The sequence below is a fragment of the Talpa occidentalis genome, unplaced genomic scaffold (genome assembly GCF_014898055.3).
Source record: "Talpa occidentalis isolate TD23 unplaced genomic scaffold, MPIMG_talOcc4v2.1 talOcc4.3, whole genome shotgun sequence".
In the NCBI taxonomy this organism is placed as follows: Eukaryota; Metazoa; Chordata; class Mammalia; order Eulipotyphla; family Talpidae; genus Talpa; species Talpa occidentalis.
The window spans coordinates 91,232,370-91,251,163 of record NW_023603184.1 but is presented as its reverse complement, the minus strand read 5'-3'; the positions used below and the strand labels follow the sequence as shown (position 1 = coordinate 91,251,163).

At 39.6% G+C, this 18,794-nt stretch overlaps 1 protein-coding gene across 1 annotated transcript in view; it reads right to left on the bottom strand.

Annotated features, from left to right (window-relative positions):
• UPP2 (uridine phosphorylase 2) overlaps positions 1 to 18,216 on the bottom strand; it is a 31,197-nt gene extending 12,981 nt beyond the window's left edge. Inside the window, exons 1-5 of the mRNA XM_037523369.2 lie at positions 17,950 to 18,216; positions 14,191 to 14,308; positions 8,009 to 8,167; positions 5,245 to 5,359; positions 1,171 to 1,380 (exon numbers count right to left, since the gene is read on the bottom strand). Coding sequence (XP_037379266.1) covers positions 1,171 to 1,380; positions 5,245 to 5,359; positions 8,009 to 8,167; positions 14,191 to 14,308; positions 17,950 to 18,011 — 664 coding nt within the window. The 5' untranslated portion in view covers positions 18,012 to 18,216. The remainder of the gene's footprint in view (positions 1 to 1,170; positions 1,381 to 5,244; positions 5,360 to 8,008; positions 8,168 to 14,190; positions 14,309 to 17,949) is intronic.
• Between the last annotated feature and the right edge of the window lie 578 nt (positions 18,217 to 18,794).

The window sequence follows — 18,794 nt, the reverse complement described above, 5'->3', positions numbered from 1 at the left end:
CAAGGAGATCTGCCTGGTCTGAAGGACCTCCTCTTCCTTCAGGGACACAGCCCTGGCTGGGGGCTGGGACTTGCCAGGGCTGCCATGCATGTATTTCATATTTTTTTCTCTTATGCTATTTCAAAAGGTCAAAAATATGAATTTTCACATGAAATTCCCCAGAAATTATAAATGTTGGCAAGATAACTCATATTTGAAAAAATGTTGCGCACTTGAAGAAAACATTGACTCCAACAGGTTTCCACTTGCAAACTCTGGCTTCAACCTGTCAGCGACCCTTCCCATAAAGGGGCCAGTGACCTGTCAGAGAGGGTGTCAAGCCCATCAAAGCCAACATTTTTGTGTTTTATCACACATGTGTGGTGACACCACTTTTACTGACCAGAAGCAAAATGTATAGATAATATACTCTATCTTCATATATAATTTTTAATATTCTACATCATGACCTGTTTAAAGGGCAAAGAAAATGAAAATAATTTCAAGTGGAATAATATGCATTTTGATGAACATACCCTACACAATGAGAACATGCTAGAACATACACTGTAAGACTTCTGGAAAGCCCTCATGGTGCCCGATTAGATTCTTTCTTCTGGAATGTCCTTGAGGGTTTACTCTCCCAACCCCTTGCCCCTTGTGGTAAGAGCTGCTACTTGTCAGTCACTTCCAGTTTGTCCCTAAACTTGAATTGGAGACCTTTTCCTCATGACTGACACATGAAAGAACCACTCGGAGACTTGCCCATCCCTTTAGGATTTTCCTCCCCCAAATATCACTCCCCATTTCCTGTTTCCACTCTGTCCTGCATACCAGATCCCATTTGAGATATAAGTAAATATATCTAAAAAGGGCAGAAAAATAGAATCAGTATATTCCCTTTCTCCCAGAGATAAGATTTTGCTAATATTACTAATTGCATTTGTGTATTCAATTTCTTCTTGGAGGATTAAACTTAGTGTCAATATAAATTCATTATGGGTGCTTTTCCATTGCTGCTTATAACCTTATGTTCCTATGTTTTAGTAAGTTAAAAAAAGACTGTTAGAGCTCTTTTTAAAAACCCTTTATTAATTTTCTAAAGTAGAGTTTTTAATGTAAATTTTGGGTTTGAATAACCAAGTTGTTGGCAAGTTTCCTTTGCTTTCACAGATTGTAAATTATTCTCACCTTCATAAAAGTCATAGGTACACATCGTATGTCCAAGGAGGGTTGGGAAGTGGGGAGTTTCTTTGCTGCAGTGGAATAGTTCCTCAGCTAGGTCCTTGTCAAGTTCAGTACTTCGGGTGACGATGTTGTCCAAGATTACCTGTTCAAACCGTGGCTTAAAGAAGGAATCTACAGCTGTGTCTGTTATTACAACTGACCCTGGTGCAATTCCTATAATGTGGGAATAAATAAGTGATTATAGAAAAGTGTCATTTAAGATTTGATTTTGATGCTTTGTATGTAATCCATGCTGCCAATATTAATTAATGGCAGTCGCTAATGATTCTAGTTTCATCTTTTATTTTCTTTCCAAATACAATTAAATAATAACATTCAGAACAGGCATTTATATTTGCTGTCTTTCCAGATTCCCATTTACAATGTGATAGGGTTTAGATTTCAAGACAAACATGACTCTTGGACATGCAAATTAGTCCTGGCCCTCGGGCTCAAATTTGAATAAATTAGGTCTGAAATAAACTAAGTGATCTGCCAGCAAATAACTTTCATAAAGTGATGTGACTACTTGATATTTAATCTTCTCTGCACCTCCTTGATTACTATAATTTCTTTGCATCTCTATTCTCTCCTTTTGATTCTCATATCCATTACCTCCTCCCTCTTGGATCCCATGTAAATCAAGCCTCTTTGCTGACATTTCGTTGCTACAAGTTCTGGGCTACTTATGGGACTCAGGAACTCAAGGAACTCTCAAGTCTCAGGGACTTGAGAGACCATTTTTCTACCAATTATTATCCTTCCTGCCTGGAGTGTGCTCTCATCTTCTCCCACACCCTTTCTTTCATCAGACTTATTTCAATTCATTCTTAAGGTGTCTGCTTAAGACATTTCCTTCAAAAGGAGTAGATCCATTGTGGGGGGAGGGAGGTTGGAATAAAAAAAAAAAAAGCCAGAAAGATTACATTAAATTTCCCCAAGTCCAGCTTTTGACCGACTTTTTGAACCATTCTGATTTTTCTTCAGAGCTTGGATAAAGGAACATACATCAATAATGCCCTAGACTCTCCCTATCTTAACCTTCATCACACTTTTGGTAAGTACTCACTAACTTCTCTATTTCCCTGATAAAACTTGAGCTCTACAAAGACAAGAACAATGTCTGTTCACAGCTGTCTTTCCAGATCTAGCATTTTGCCTATTACATTAGAAGTATTCAAACATTTGTTGAATGAGGGAATATTTCCATAGAGATGCCATGGCGCAGCTATCTGCAAAGTATAATCACTGGGCCAAATTGTTCTTTTCTTTATAAATAATGTTTTATTGGAGCACAGCCACACCCATTCATTTACAAATTTTCTACATACCACAAAGGCAGATTTGAGAAGTTGCAACAGAAACCATATGCTCTGCAAAGTCTAAAATATTTACTATCTGGCACTTTATAGCGAAAGTTTATGTACTGATACCACAGAGCCATATCCTTCCGAGTCTTTATCAATTCCAACATTGATCAAAATAAGATTAATTACAGAAAACTTTACAAGGTTCAAGTTAGGCTCTTGTGATAGAATCTTGGTGGGTCAAATACATTTTAAGAAAGTCAAATAAAAGACCTTCAATTACAATGTCCTAAGAATAATAAAGTGATTGGGAAGGAAATTGAAAGTGTGTTTATTAAAAATGACATGCCATCCTAATATTTAGATGAGTTAGAACATTTATATCATGGTAAAAGTTTCTCAAAGGTGAAAATTCTATTTAATCAAGTACTTTACCCTCATTAAATTTTGCTGGCTCATGGAAAAAGTGATAATGTCAGCAAAGGAATAAATGATACCTCCTTCATCTCAAATGCAATAATGCTTAAATCAAACAAACATATCTTATTGTGAAACAGAGTTCTTAAAAATGAGGTCAAAACTTCAAAATGGGGGCCTCCCTGGTGGCACAGCAGTTAAGCGCTCAGTTGCAAAGCTGCCCGCAGCCTCTGCAGTGCTGGTTCAAATCCCCGGCTGCCGGGCGAGGGTCCCACATGGTGCGCAGACCTCTCCTGCCGCCCGCTGCTTCCCTCAGCAGTGTACTTCATCAGTCTGCCTGTTCTGTTTCCCGCTCTGGTGAATTCTCTCACCCTCCCGTGCTTCTGACTATACCCAGTGCTTGTATAAATAAATAAATAATCTTTAAAAAAAAAAAAAAACACTTCAAAATGAAGGTATCCACCCCAACAGAGTGCTTTAATTTTTCTCCATTTATAGCTATTTACTATGAAGCTGGTGCCACCTCTGGACACATGTACCACAATGCCATGAAACAAAAGAACTAGAACCCAAGACCACAAGCTGAATGGTCAACAGAATCCCCCATGCTTACTTGACACATGTTAATATCAGTGGAACCAGAGCAATCTCCATGGTATATTGCTGGGCTGTGGAGAAAGATACTTATATTCCACAACCCTAGAATTATGAGCAACCTTAATAAGAGTATTATTCATTTCATCCACAAATACGTTGTATCCTACTATTGGTTATTTGTGGCAACATTAGCTAAGCTACAGTCCAGAAGGATGCCTGATTTAACACTGTTAGCATTCTCTTTTTGGCTCAACAGCCATAGTTGTCTTTCTCATTCCATCTGTGAGGGCCATGGCTAGACCTTATTCTGTACCATAGCTGTGGAAAGGACATAATCTTTTTAAGCACATCTGTTTCTAAAGAAGCATGACTCAGCCATCCATGGCTCTGTAATAATGGGTAAGTAATTTCTCTACTTCTTTGAGGATTTGAGGTCCCTTTTGCCTCAAATAAATGGACATCCAAAACTGTATCCCTCCCCAAATCTCAGCCCTTTTTTATAATTTCCATTCAGTTGTCACTCTGTCAACCAAACCTTTCCAGTTACAATGCCCTGTCTGTGTGCATTTACATTTAGCAATATGGTAAAATCACCCCACTGGCAAGATCTGTTCCTGAAGAAAAGGCTTGTAGGGTAAGGTAAAAAGTATCAGGCTTTTCTGCCCTCCCACCATCAGGATAGATGATGGATCTGTGGTCCCGAATGCATGCCCTATGGTGGGCACCTAGAAGGGGTGTGGGCATATATAGATGGGATTCACCTGGGCTGAGACTGAGCTTTTAGGGGCGGCGTCGCGGGGACGCCAGCAGAAGCCGAGAAGGAGAAAAGAGGAGCAGGAGAGCAGAGAAGCAGAGAGAAGGCCAGAGAGCCCAGATAGAGTGAAGATTTGCTGGGGGCTGGGAGGCCTGCCAATCCCCAGCCCCCCCAGCACCCCTGCCTGTTGTGTACCCGGTAAATCTCAATAAAAGCCTGAAGAGCCACTGAGGCCTCCAGGACTCCTCCTTTGCCCGGCCTGCTGGATCAGAAAACCTGCCCTGTGCCCTGTCCTGCCCCTACAGGCTGAAGAAGGTTTCCTCAGAACTTTGCCTCAGCCCAGTATGAACACACAAACAAGGCTCCTGACCAGCTGCCTGCCCAGCCAAGGAAGCAGGCAGGAGGAGAGACTCTGGCAAAACCTTAGGAAGCCTCCCCTGCCCCTTTCCTAAAAACCCAATCTGATTTTTCTGGTGTTTTGGTAAGAAAAAGAACAGGCTGAGAAAAGGATGTTATCACGAATAGGAGCTGAAAGCAACATTTGCATAGTAACTCTGGAGTCCGCTTACTTAGCTGACAAACAAGGCAAATCTTAGTGATTATTTTTTCATGTGAAAGAATTTATTTCTGTCACTTTTAAAATTCTTAAATCTTAAAATTTACTCTTAATCACTAAAACTTACTCTTGTCATAAAAAAATATTGTGTAGTAATTCTCTGCTCTACCCTTTAGATCACCTAGTCCATAGGGGCAACAGGTTTCTTGCTCCAGGTTTCCATGGAGGATGGCAAGCTAAAAAAGGAAATATGGACACATTTCTTCAAATCCGGACTCCTGACACTTTTCACATATGGGTTTACCTGACATCTGGGTTTCTTCTGGGCTCAGTACCTTGGTGTATTTTGTCAGCTACTCTGCATGGAACAACACCTGGTGTGTATGGTAGAAATCAGCCCATCTCACCTAATCCCCCTGATGTACCAATTCTGATAATGGTAACGTCAGAGCACCTGGCATGGTGCAGTAATTTGATGAGTTCATGAAGCATAATCGAAATGGAGGGGATGCCCATGCCATGCTGTTGAGAGAAAAGAGAGAATCATTATACATCTCACAGACTGATACGCTCATGGGACATATTTTCTTCCTTCATTACAAGTTAACAGCCTTCAGATAAATTTACATAATCATTATGACTTTGCCAAAACTGAGAAAAACGTAAGTCAGTTTTAACTGATGTCAACATGACATGCTGATAGATGTGTCCATCTGTGAGGATCAGAGAGAAACACCTCCCTGCCAGTGAAACCGAGCTGGGCCCTCATCATCAAGAGCAGAAGGTGGGGATGGCATGGCTCACAGGTGTGTCAGGGCAGTGCTGTTTCTCCTCTCCTCACGAGGCTATTTACAGTGAACACTTGAAAAGCTTTTTGTAAAATTAACTTGATTTTAAGGAAATGTGAATTTGGCTGCAATTAGTCCTTTTCCACCATGCTAAAGGAAATAGTGAAATCCATTTCATTGGTCTCATATGAATTTAATCATTTGCTGCCAATTCTGTGTGAGTTCTGAAAGGTAGGAGGGTAGAGATCCGGGTTATAGCTAATGCCAACATTCTGTAGTGTACACTGAAGCTACAGGTGAGGTTAAATTGCTGCAGATCATAACCATAAGCCTGATTTTTCTCAGCATTTGGAATGGTAGAAGCAACATCACCAGAATAGGGCTTCAACATTGGTCAGAAGGTTTACTGACTCTCTGGAACTCTCCAAAAAGATTCTTCCTCCTGGAATTCATAGTATGTGGAGTCAAGTTTGGAATTGGTGGCTATTTCATTCCTAACATTTTATAAGAGAGTCAAATGTTTTCTTCAATGTGCTCTACTTTTAGGCACACAGACTTGTGAAAAGCACCATGGGCATCTTGACTGGTGGGTGGTGCCAGACACCGACCCTGTCCTTCTCATTAACAAATCTGGGAACCTTTGGTAGCCATGACCATGATATTTTCACCTGAGTTCTCTCCCTCTCAACACCAACAATATTAAACTATGGAAATGCTGAATTTCTGATTTCCCCACTTCTGGTTCCCTTTGAACATGTCCTGACTTCCAAATGCGTTGTTAGTCTTCTGGAACCATAAATCAGACCTGTGTTAATGTGTATGTCCAAGATTAAGTTTGTGGGCTTTGGCACTGTCTCTGCTACTAATGAGTAAACTCTAAATCTCATTTCCCTCCACTGTAAATTAAGAGGATAAAATATTATTTGATCTATTAAGTTTCTTCTAAATCAGATGTTTGATAGGTTTATGATTACCACTTATAGGACTTGCAGAGAAAATGATAAATGGGCTTTGTGTTTGTGCTGAAGTCTCTCTCTCATTCTCTCTGTCACACACACACACACATCTTAGCAGCTACTGAAGAGGAGAATTTTCAAAGGGGCCCCCATTGGAAATCCTCTGTGTGCCTGGTGAGGCCCTTTTCTAATTGGCTCAACTCTGACTCTGATATGTTTCTCAGCTTATTTTTCTGGACAGGATAGCAGGATCAGTCTACTGCTCTTTTTTGAGGGGGGACATTTTTGAAGTTTTACTGCTTGTTTATGATATTTCTACAACTTTCTAAACCTTACTTTTGTTCTTAACCATTTACTGTGAAAAAAAAAAGGACAAAGAGTTGAAGTCTAAAAGTCAAGCAGAAGTCACTAAGACAAAATTTCCCATGATCAGAGGATCCTTCTAATACAGATAATCTATAATTGTTTGTTGAACGAGTAAATGAATAGATTCTCTCATTTGAAAGCAGGTTTCAGACAATCTTGCCCCAGAGGGGTAATCAACTTAATTGCCCCCTTGACATCACATAATTTGGCCTTTCTTGATCAGCCTGTGATCATGATCCTCCATCCTTCTACCCCCAGGTATTATTGAGTGAGCAATGGATGGTAGCTGTTTGTGATGCAGAACCACTTATAACTCAGCACCTCAAAATTGCTACACCTCTGCAATACATTTTCCCCCTGCCCCTGGCATGCCTGTCTGTGCCCCTCATGAGGGCTGCACTATCCAACGTATGCTCCGAATGGCTGTTTCAGATATAGCTGTGTGCAGAGAGACCCACTTAGAAAGGCAAACAGTATACACACATATACACTCTCATAAGTGTATGCCAGCCTCAGTCCAAGAGGGGAATAGATTTTGTGTTCCCTAAAATTCTAAGTCATTCCACTTTCATTTTGTCTTAGGACATTGTGTGTCCAGAGCTGTTAAGATATTCTGAATACAGGGGAGCAATTCAAAAGAGCTCTGTGGAAGTGCATTAGCAGCTTTTCAGAGAGATTATTATAGTGTTAAAAGGCACTGCTCTGGCAATCTTGAAAATTAGACCCTGTGTTCCAAAAGCTCAACATTCCCAAAACTGGATAAGGGATAGAGGAGAGGAAATTTCCTGAGGCTTAATCAATTATAAGCTAGAGAAAGAGAAGAGGTATGCTTTGAAGGGTTTTTCCCTAACTTGAATAGCTAAGTGGTAACTAATAAGCTAAAGTAATACAGAATGCCATGCCCTGCCCCCAGGACGTTGTCCCATAATGAAAGTCACACCTGGACACAATTTACTTGTCTAACAATGCAACCTAAGAGGGGATAAAGACTCATATTCAGAAATTTCTACTTTTTCCTTGAGCCTGTGAGGACTGCCTAAAGTGCAACATTGAGTACTTACACTGATGGACAGCACTGGGCCAGTTTTGTACATAAAATATCTGTCTGTCCCAGCACAGATGTCCTTTATGTCCTCTCCACTTCCCTCCAGGCCAAGCTCCTCGTGCATAAACAGTGCAAATGCTTTCATTCTGTTGGGACTGCCACCAACGCACACAAACTATTAATAAAAATAAACAATTAGCTGCCATTGTAACTGGATAACAACCAAGGGTCAGCTTTCAACTCTGATGGTTTTATTTTGTTGTTCATTAATTTACTTAAGTTTATGTCTAGATATTATGGATTATGTTCATGAATTCACTAATTGGCATCATTAACTTATAAATAAGGCAACCAGATACAAAGTATGATGTACTTAATTAGTAAAGAAAGTGTTGATTTTGCTGGAGCTGGTTTCCAGGTGTCTTTGTTTATAGTAAGCATCAACCAGCATCTTAAATTGACATAGATATTCTATTGTTCGGCATTGGCAGGTTTTATATACTGAGAATGTAAATTCCAAGGACAAAGAATGTACATAATATAACAAAAGGAGGCAATGAACTTCTGTCATATGAACTTTACATATATTTTCTGATTCCTTTTCTCCAACCTAAGTTTTCATTGTAAAATACACTATATTAATTTGTGTTAAAGAAATCATCATCAAGTCTTTCCAACTTCACATTCAGAAGAAATTCTCAATGAACTAAACTTATCACTGCAGCATGGAAATCTAACTATGGTATTTCATAAGTTTCAATTATCTGGCTTTTAGTATGGTTTTATTCATGTTATTTTAACATGTCTGAAATCACAAAAAGTGTTGGAATTGAGGGTGTCCAATCTAATAAAATATGGAAATGAAACTGTCTGGTAGTTGCATGAGTGTATTAGGGTATCCCCTCCTCAGAGATGGGACAGGTGCCTACAGTAAGTGATTGTCAGGCTGTTCTGCCCTCCCACCATTGACATTAATGATGGATCCCTGTGGTCCTACGTGCATGCCTGATGGCGGACACCTGGAGTAGGGCGTGAGCATGCATAGGTGGGCACACCTGGGCAGAGACGGGGCTTATAAGTGCAGCATCACCGGGACCCAGCAGAGAAGCAGAGACAGGAGGGACATCACGAGAGAACAACAGAGAGCCCAGAGTAGGGAAGTAAAGTATCAGGCTTTTCTGCCCTCCCGCCACAACAACTGATGGATCTGTGGTCCTGGATGCATGCCTGATGGGGAGCACCTGGAGTAGGGTGTGGGCATGCGTAGGTGGGTACACCTGGGCTAAGAGACTGGGCTTATAAGGGCGGTGTCACGGGGACGCCAGCAGAGCAAGAGAGAATGCCATAAGGGAACAAGAAGAGAGCGAAAGGAGCAGAGAAGCAGAGGCCACAAGAGAACACTGGAGAGCCCCCCCCCACCCCCGGCACCCCTGCCTGCCGTGTACCTGGTAAATCCCAATAAAAGCCTACAAAAGCACTGAGGGCTCCGGGACTCTCCTTTCCCAGCCCGACCCTCCCACAACCCCAACCCTCCAACCCCCAGCTTGCAAAAAGCCACCGAGGGCTCCTGGACTCCTGCACCTGTCTGCCTGGATCATAGAAAACGTGCTCTGTGCCCTTCCTGCCACCGCAGGCGGGTGCCAGAGGGAGCATGGGAGCGGTCTACTAGCATTTGGATGAACAACAGTCATTGGTTGAGCAGCAGGGGTCAGCAGTGGAGAGGATGTGCAGCAACAGGAATCAGAGACATGCACAGCCCATGGACAGGCCCCAGGCACAAAGCCACTCAGGACCTGAGCTAAGCTAAGGGGAGGTGAAGTGGTGAGGCACAAGGATCTGAAGAATGGCCATGAGGGACATAAGGCAACATAGCGGTTACAGGCCTGCTCCTTGAGGTAGGTAAACTTTACTTTGTATCCTATCCTCATCACTACTTTTGAGCTTGCTTATTGTTTACTGTGTTGAAGGATTTAATGCAAATGAAGCTCATTCAAGTCCAGTAAGTAAAGGCAATTGATGGTGCTTGACTGACTTGGGCAGGAGAGCTGGGAGGTCCCTCATGGGGAAAAGGATTTTCTGTTTGAGGAAATACCTAATAGAGGTTATAGACTACGCGTCTGATGCACAAGTGATTTACCATGGCCACTGGGTGGTCTGATTATATGATACATTCTGTCTCTGTATAGTAGTAATTCCTGCGCCACACTCATCTTAATTATGGATATAATTATCCTTTTATCAAGACCCTCTGCTTCTCTTCTACCCTCATTATTGTCTTTTTTGTCCTTCTTATGAGTTTCTCTGATAGAGACTAAAGTTGCTTATGAACTACAATGGAAGTTAGCCATAAAAGCTGAATGGCAAACAGGATAAGACCATGGTCCAAGTTGAATTTTTAAATTATTATTGATGATGAAAATTTTCCCTCTGTTAGTATGGCAAGTTAAGACTTGGCTCAAGATCTAAATAAAGGAGGTCACTTTTTGTTTGGGTTTGTTTTTACAAATACAGTAGTTTGAAAATAACGTCATTGTCTGCTGCCAGTGAATGTAAATTGCAATGATTCAGATTGACCATAAAACCGAAACAGATGTTAGAATGGCTTGTGGTTTGAATTCTTCTTTGAACTATAGATATTGCTATAATCAACGGGAATTTCTGAATGTTTCTGGAGACATAAAGATGATATGTATAGACAGAGACATTTTAATTCTTGAAGATTTACTTCTAAATCAGACTTACTAAATAGCACCTTCTAGAAACAATTTTCAGTCTGGTTGCTTTAATGAGAAGTAAAATATAGCGAAAACCACCAACTAACATTGACCTTAATGAATTTAACTGTGATTCATAACCCAAACAAAATGATCATTTATCCTTGTTTTATCAAAGAAGACAGAAATACACTGGGAAGGAGAAGCATTGCAAAAATATGTCAAGGACATTGACTAATGACTGTCAGTAGGAACTCACTTTCAAATATGCCAAGCATCTTAGAAGACTTAACTTTGCTATGTTGTGTTAATCTCGTCCTGGCAGTGGATGTGTTTGGTATGTTGACAAAGGAGTATAAACACTTCTAAAATACATATTACAGAATCTTATAAGGTAATGATTTTCCATGTTACTTGCAGTTTTTAGGGAAAGATTGGAAGGTACCAGTTAGTGATTTTATGAAAACATATTTGAATGTTGCCAGGAAACCATCCCACACCCTCACATGTTGTGCTCTAAGAAAGATGGCAAGAGGAGGAAGCAATTTAGCACTTACTGCTAATGAACATCATATCTTATTTTGGCTCTTTCTCCCTTCCTTCTTTCTTCTCTCTCTCTCTCCCCCTCCCTTTGCCCTGCCCTTCTTTCCTCTCTCCTACTTCGTTCCCTCTGGGGTACAGGCCAGAGGTATGGGGGTGAGAGGGTTCACCAGAGACAGAGTGGGGAGCAGAACAGGCAGATTGACTGAAATACACTGCTGAGGGGAGTAGTGGGTGAGACAGGAGAGGTCTGCTGCACCATGTGGGTAGCTCCCTGGCCAGCCGGGGATGGAACCTGTGCTGCAGAGGCTGCCGACAGCTTCTGTGCTTAACCCGCTGCATCACCAGGGAGGCCCTTCCCCTTCTAATTTTTGGACTATTCTCAGTTACTTTGATTCAAAGAATCCAGTTAGTGCAGTGAGTAAGAAAACTAAAAATCGGACTGGAAAGAACTTGGTTAATATCCTAGCTCTGCCACTGTATCTTGTTACTTTAACCTCTTTCAACCTCTCTAAACTGAATTTCCTTGTTTATGGAGGAAATGAACATGTGCTAAACCCATCAAAGAAATTATGTGAGGATTTAGCTAGACAAGTAGGTGTGAGAGTTTTTATCTTGTTCTTATAATTACAAAGAAGTGAATAAAACTCAGCTTAAAACTGTGATTCTCTACTGGAGGAATTATGATAGGGACAGACCTTTTGGAAAATAAAAGTTTTAAAATTATATTCCCTTTGGCCATTTCTGTGAATCACCCTGAGCAAACAGTCTTAAGTGTGAAAAATATTTGGGTATAAGAAAAGCCATTTGAGTGCTGTTTATAATGGAAAATAACATAAAATTCAGTAATTATATAACTTATGGTACAACTATTGATATCCACAGTGTGTTTCAAATAAAATATAATATAGGAAATATTAATGACAAAGTTAAACTTGTAAATGCTACACACTGTTACATAATTCAAATTTTTAAATATACTCATTAGAAAGGATTAAAAGAAAAAATATGTTGAGGTTTAGATGGCATATTTTTTAGATGTGTTTTAAAAAGCATGGTTTTTTTTTGTACTTTTCAAATTTTAAATGATGACCATGAACTGTCTTATAATTAAAATGCAAATCAACACCACAATGAGATATCACCTCACCACTGTGAGAATGGCCCATATGAAAACAAATGGAAAAAACAAATGTTGGTAAGAATGTGGAGAAAAAGGAACTCGCATTCACCGTTGGTGGGAATGCAAGTTGGTAGGAAGTCAGTAGAAGAAAATGGGCTGGAGATTTCTTAAGAAAATAAAAATGGTGGGGCCTCCCCGGTGGCGCAGCAGTTGAGTGCTGGGTTGCGAAGCTGTCCGCAGCCTCTGCAGCGCCGGTTCGATCCCCGGCTGCTCCCCCGCCACTGGAGGAGGGTCCCGCATGGCGCACAGACCTCTCCTGCCGCCCGCTGCTCCCCTCAGCAGTGTACTTCGGTCCTTCTGCCTGCTCTGCTCCCCGCTCTAGCTCTGGTGAATTCTCTCACCCTCCCGTGCTTCTGACTGTACCCAGTGCTTGTATAAATAAATAAATAAATCTTTAAAAAAAAAAAAAAGAAAAATGGCAATTCCATGTTATCCAACAATACCTCTTGTAGGTATTTATCAACAAAATATGAAAACTCAACAAAAAGACATATGCTTCTATGTTTATAGCACTGTCCACAGTTGCCATGTCATAGAACAAACCTAAGTGTCCATCAAATTAACGGATAAAGAAATTGCAGAATAGGGGTCTTCCTGTTTACCTAGGAGTTGAGTCTCAGCACTATCACCACTGTGGCCTGGGTTCGATCTCCGGCCAGGGAATTAACCCACATATGGCACAGCAGACCTCTCCTAGCTCGCTGCTGCTCCCCTCAGCAGTGTATTTGAGTAGATCTGCCTGTTCTGTTTCCCACTCTCTCTGGTGAATCCTTTCTCTACCCCTCCCCACCACACACACCTCTGGCCTACACACCAGCTCTTTAACACAAAAATAAATAAAAATCTTACCAAAAAAAAAAAAAAAAGAAATTCCAGAATATATACTCAATGGAATACTAAACAGCTATTTAAAAAGACGAAATAATGCCTTTTATGACAAAATGGATGGACTTTGGGGTAATTATGTTAAGTGAAATAAGTTTGAAACCATCTAATATCTGTCACTTTCTCTTATCTATGGAATACTGATGATCAAATAACAAATACTGGCAAAATAAAGCAAAAACAAATCTTGAACTTAGTAAAAAAACTTACTGATTATGAGAGGGAGCATGGGGGAGGGAGGAGGGAATGGAGAAGGAAAGAGGATGAGGCTTTGGCACAGGGCCTTGGTGGAGGGTAAGTGGAACACGTGTGCATATGGAGGAGTAAAATAACTGTAACCCCAAAATTATAGTTTAAAATGACAAATAATGCAGAAGTATAATTATCCTAGCAGTGTTTCATAAAATATTTTCTCATGAAATATTTCCTATGAAATAACAAAAATCTTAATATGAAATGTTAGCTAATGGTTATTTTCAGGAAATGGGACCATATAGTATTATTCATTTTGTGAGTTATTTTTGATTAATAAAAGAATTGGTGAGATTCAGCTATAAATATACATGTTAAACAATAAACTGAATCATGAACTCTGAACACCTAGCGATATTGTCAGTAAAATTTTATTTATATCCAAGGATCAGAGAAGGCAAATAATCGTGTTTATATTTGATTCAGTTTGGGATCCTCTATGGATGGAACAGAAGTGATTGTTTGGGATGTACAAATTGTCTCTGAGTATGAGTGTGGCTGCAGTTCCTGGGGGGACTGCTGATGTTTCTCTTGCTTAAGATGTAAAGTTTATGTTGGGAAAATGAGAAGAAATATAAGCAGAGGAAACATAATCATTTTTCCTGAAGTTAGAAATAATTTTACCTTTACATCCCCAAACATTGCTGGTAGATTATGAGTTTTTGTTCCTAAATCCAAATGATAGAGAATATCTTCATCCATAGAATCCAGGTAAGGATTTTTAACATAAACAAACCTTTTTCTGGAAAAAAAATATGAAATAAGATGGGGAGGAATTTGGAAAGAAAGCACACAACCAAGAGAGAGTATCAGTTAACACTTATGATTACTGCCATCACAAATATTGGATCCAGATTTTCATTTAAGATTAAATAATTTGTCAATAAACAATGTGGTATAATAATGTCTCATATTTGCTGGAAATTGTACATAAACATGAAAACTGCATGATAAAATACATTATATCATTTAATCCCACAACCCTCATTCTACTAGGTAAGCAATATTAATAATCTAATTTATTAATGAAGCCAATGCTTAAATGAGTTGAGAAGCTGTGCAAGATTATACAAGAAGTAGATTTCACAACAGTCATTTCTGTCTAGTTCTGTCTGGCTCAAATGTTCATTTTCTTCTTTGCATGAGATGCTGTGTGATGTAATATAGTAGTCTTGAGTCAAATTGTCCAGGTTTCATTACCAGTTCAACCATATATATTGTATAAATGTGGGTAAATAAATTTATTTTTTGTTCTTTAGTTTCCTCATCTGTAAAAGGGTATAATGAAAATAATTAACTGCTTTGCAAGATTTCCTTGCAGCCTGAATAAGATAATGTTTGTAGACATCTCAGGTGCAGTGAACATAGAATGACTGTCATTATACCCCCCAATATTGAGAACCTGAAAGGTACTAGTTTTGGTGAGACTGGCAAGGAAAATAAGGGGTGGGAAAGAATGCCATGTGTTCATCAAAGCCCAATTTTTCCTCCTTCTGAGCACATTGCTAATGTTATTCTTAGCTTCCCTTGTAGCAAGATAAGGTCATGTGACTGAGTTCTGGCTAATGGAACATAAACATAAGTGACATATTTATTTCCAGTATCTCACTTAAATCTGATTCTCATATTCTCTCTCTCCCTCTCCCTCCCCCCCCCCCGCCCCACTCTGTCTTCTGCCAAATGCAGGAGATGGCAAAGTTAATGGAAGTCACTGGTAGAAGGTTTTGGATATCTGAATGACTGTGTGGAGGATAAATATCCCTCCTACTCATCTTTAGCCAATCAACTTGTTTGGGATTGAATAAGAAATCAATGATATTAAACTGCCAGTGCTGTTTTGTTAATAATTATAAATTAATTATTAGAGATAAAAGCGATCTATCCCACACCACAGTGGGTTGAGCCATCTTTGCCAAAAACTATCAGGGACTTCTTTGTTCTACATTCTTCTCATTTTGCTCCAAATACTTCAAACATCTTAACAAAAATCCTGCATCTTCATGTATCTCCAGTGATCCTCAACCTGACCTTGTATCAAAATCACCAGGGAGTTTTTCAAAGAACACTCATGCTCAGGTCTTAGTTAATATAAACTCTGAAAGTATTTTTTAAGTCTTCCCAGATGACCTGCTGTGTAGGCAAAGTAGAGAACTCTGTTTTAGGCCTATTTCTTCCCCTTCATTTTTCATGTATCATCAGCCTGTCATTCCTCAAGCTCAAATTAAAATATTTTCTCCATCAAGGCTTTTCCAAGCATCTTCCCTACCTAGTCAGTATAAATCCCCCACCACCACCCAACTGCAATCCTAAAGCACTTACTTCACACTAACACTGAGAGATAGCATTTCACATGTTCATTTTCTCTCTTTCCAGAAAGATTGAGAATATCCTTATGCAAGCTGTCTCTATATCTTTTTTTTAATCCCTACGTCTTAACAAATTGTTTGTTGAATTAAATTTAACTGTTCAGGAGATAAAACTATATACTATTAATTTCCTTCTCAAAAACATTGAGGGTAACAGATTCATAATTAGTGGATCGTAGTTTGTTTCAAAAATAAAACATTCCACGATGTTAGTATACTTTAGTGTTTCAGAGAAAGCGTCAAAGCAAAAGACATCTGTTTTCTTCTCTCGGTGAGAGGCAGGAGAAGTGCAGTTAATGAACAAGCAGCAGTGCCTGGGCAACTGGAAGGAAATGCAGATCCTCAGGCCCCCATTCTAGACCTACTGAATCAAAATCTGTATTTTAACCAACTCTTTGTGATTCCCATGCACACGAAAGTTTAAGAAACACTGTCATCCACTTCCTCTTCCAACTTCCATAACACTTTCTGCTTGACTCTGCCAAACTGCTTTTACTATTTGGAGATTTTCCTTTGGATTCCTTACTGAATCTATGAATAATTACACTACAAAAGAATCTCATTCATTTACTCCAGTGACTGTAAAGCCTAACTACATATTAGAATAATTTGGGGTGCTTTAAAAAGTACTGATACCTGCTCCCACTCCTAGAAATTCTGGTTCTATTGGTCAAGGAGATCTGGCCCTTGGTATTTTTACAATCACTGATCTCCTCCACTTTTTCTATCTTCAAGAAGAAATTCTTACACCAGCAAACCATTATTTATATTCTTTTATTAATTTTAATACACTTATGAATTAATTAGGCAATATGTATTAGTTTTTCTTGCTGTCTTTCCCAATGTCTAATGATCCCATGGTGGAAAATTTAGGGGTGTGTCCATGGAAGATTTTTTTTAAATCCCCTTGGGCTCATCGAGAAGTGCTTTTAAGAGGAGCACTCTATCAATGACCAAAGGAAAGACTAGCTTGGGCTATTACCCAAATTCAACCCCGTATGAATCTGACTCTTTGCAGAATACGTAATTTTAATTTAATAGATATGCATGTACCAGTTCCTCCTCAACCATTTTCTACCTATTTTTCTAAAACATGGACCAAAGGGTTGGGAATAAAGCCTTTTAGCAAATCAGGACAAATTATCCAGCATGGTCAGCATTGAATATTGATAACCAAAGAGAAGTGCTGGTTGAGAAGTCTTATTTTACTCTTACCTTCATCTTCACAATTTTTCCTTTTCTCTACCTCCTTGGCTTCCCTGAAGAAATTAACATGGCAGGAGGCTGCTTCTGCTTGGGAAGGGTGAGTGGAGAATTTTCTAAAACACTGATGTGATGGAAGCTCTAAGCAAGACATTTCATACGACTCTCAGCAAACCAGAAGGAACTCGCAAAAATTCCTTAAGCCTCATGAAGATTAATGCTCCGTTATATTTTGTGAACCTGGGGCAAGAATTGGAGCTAAATTTGCAGACAGCTCTGGCAGATTTATATCTACCCCTGAGATGAATAACTTACGTCTTATTTTAGAAGTGAATTCTACATAAAGTCCATCACAAAGCACATGGAATCACTTCATAATATGCTGCAACACAGTTAAATCTCCCTTAGGCCTTGGGAGTCCCTTTAATTATCTCAGATACAGCTTATAGTCTTGGAAATAAAGGTTGAAATCCAGGCTGAACTTGCAATTTGTTCACTCATGCAGCTTTGTTAAACGTTTGCAGGTTTTTTGTGACTTCATTTACCCTCATTTCTTTTTAATTGATATATAATTGACATATTGCCCTCTTTCTTAGATCAACCAAATTTCCCCAAGAACCAAGGAACAAAAAAAGTTACTGGGAAGGAAATTTGCTCGTTTTTTATTTTGTTGTATTATGAGATGTAATCCAACTATATTACCTCTAAACTTAAGAAATTTATATAACTGCAGAGGTCCATCAACTGAACATTGAATATAAAATCCAAAGAACATCTATCTGATCAAAACAAATACAAAATCAAAATTACTCACCCAACATATGTATTCCTGTCAGATCTCATGGGGTTATTGGAAGCAGGTAAAATTGAAGCCATACTTTGTACTATGTTGATAGTCACTCTTAAATTTACATCAGGAAAAAAATACTATGATTTGCTATTAAATTATAGCTCTGGAGCTCTTATCATAGTAGTTCAACTCCAAGTTAGAATGATACCCTTCCTTAAAACTTGTATTTTCTTCTGAAATTTCTGATGGAACTTTTAGCATTCTAAACTACCTTCTTAGTCCAAAAATATCCCTGACATGGCCTTTTATACTACAGCCCAATTCTCAGAGCAACATTTCTCCAAGAATTTAGGCTCCCTTTGAAGGCGTGGCATCCTGTCTTTTTAACTGGGTTGGTAATTTGTTAACTGTTGACCAGTTCACCTTTCTTTTACATCTGGTCCTGGTCTCCACATGGGTCTGGTGTAACATACAGACTTATTTACTTTGAGGCAATTGAAAATGGATGCAAGACCTCTGCTGGTTTCCATAACAGCTCCTCCAGGTTACCTCAAAAATGAGTCCAGGGCCTCCCCGGTGGCGCAGTAGTTTAGCGCTGGGTTGCGAAGCTGCCCGCGGCCTCTGCAGCGCTGGTTCGATCCCCAGCTGCTCCCCAGCCACAGGAGGAGGGTCCCGCATGGTGCGCAGACCTCTCCTGCCACCCGCTGCTCCCCTCAGCAGTGCACTTCGGTCCTTCTGCCTGCTCTGCTCCCAGCTCTGGCTCTGGTGAATTCTCTCACCCTCCCGCGCTTCTGACTATACCTAGTGCTTATATAAATAAATAAAGAAATCTTTAAAAAAAAAATGAGTCCAGTACACATGAGAACTTT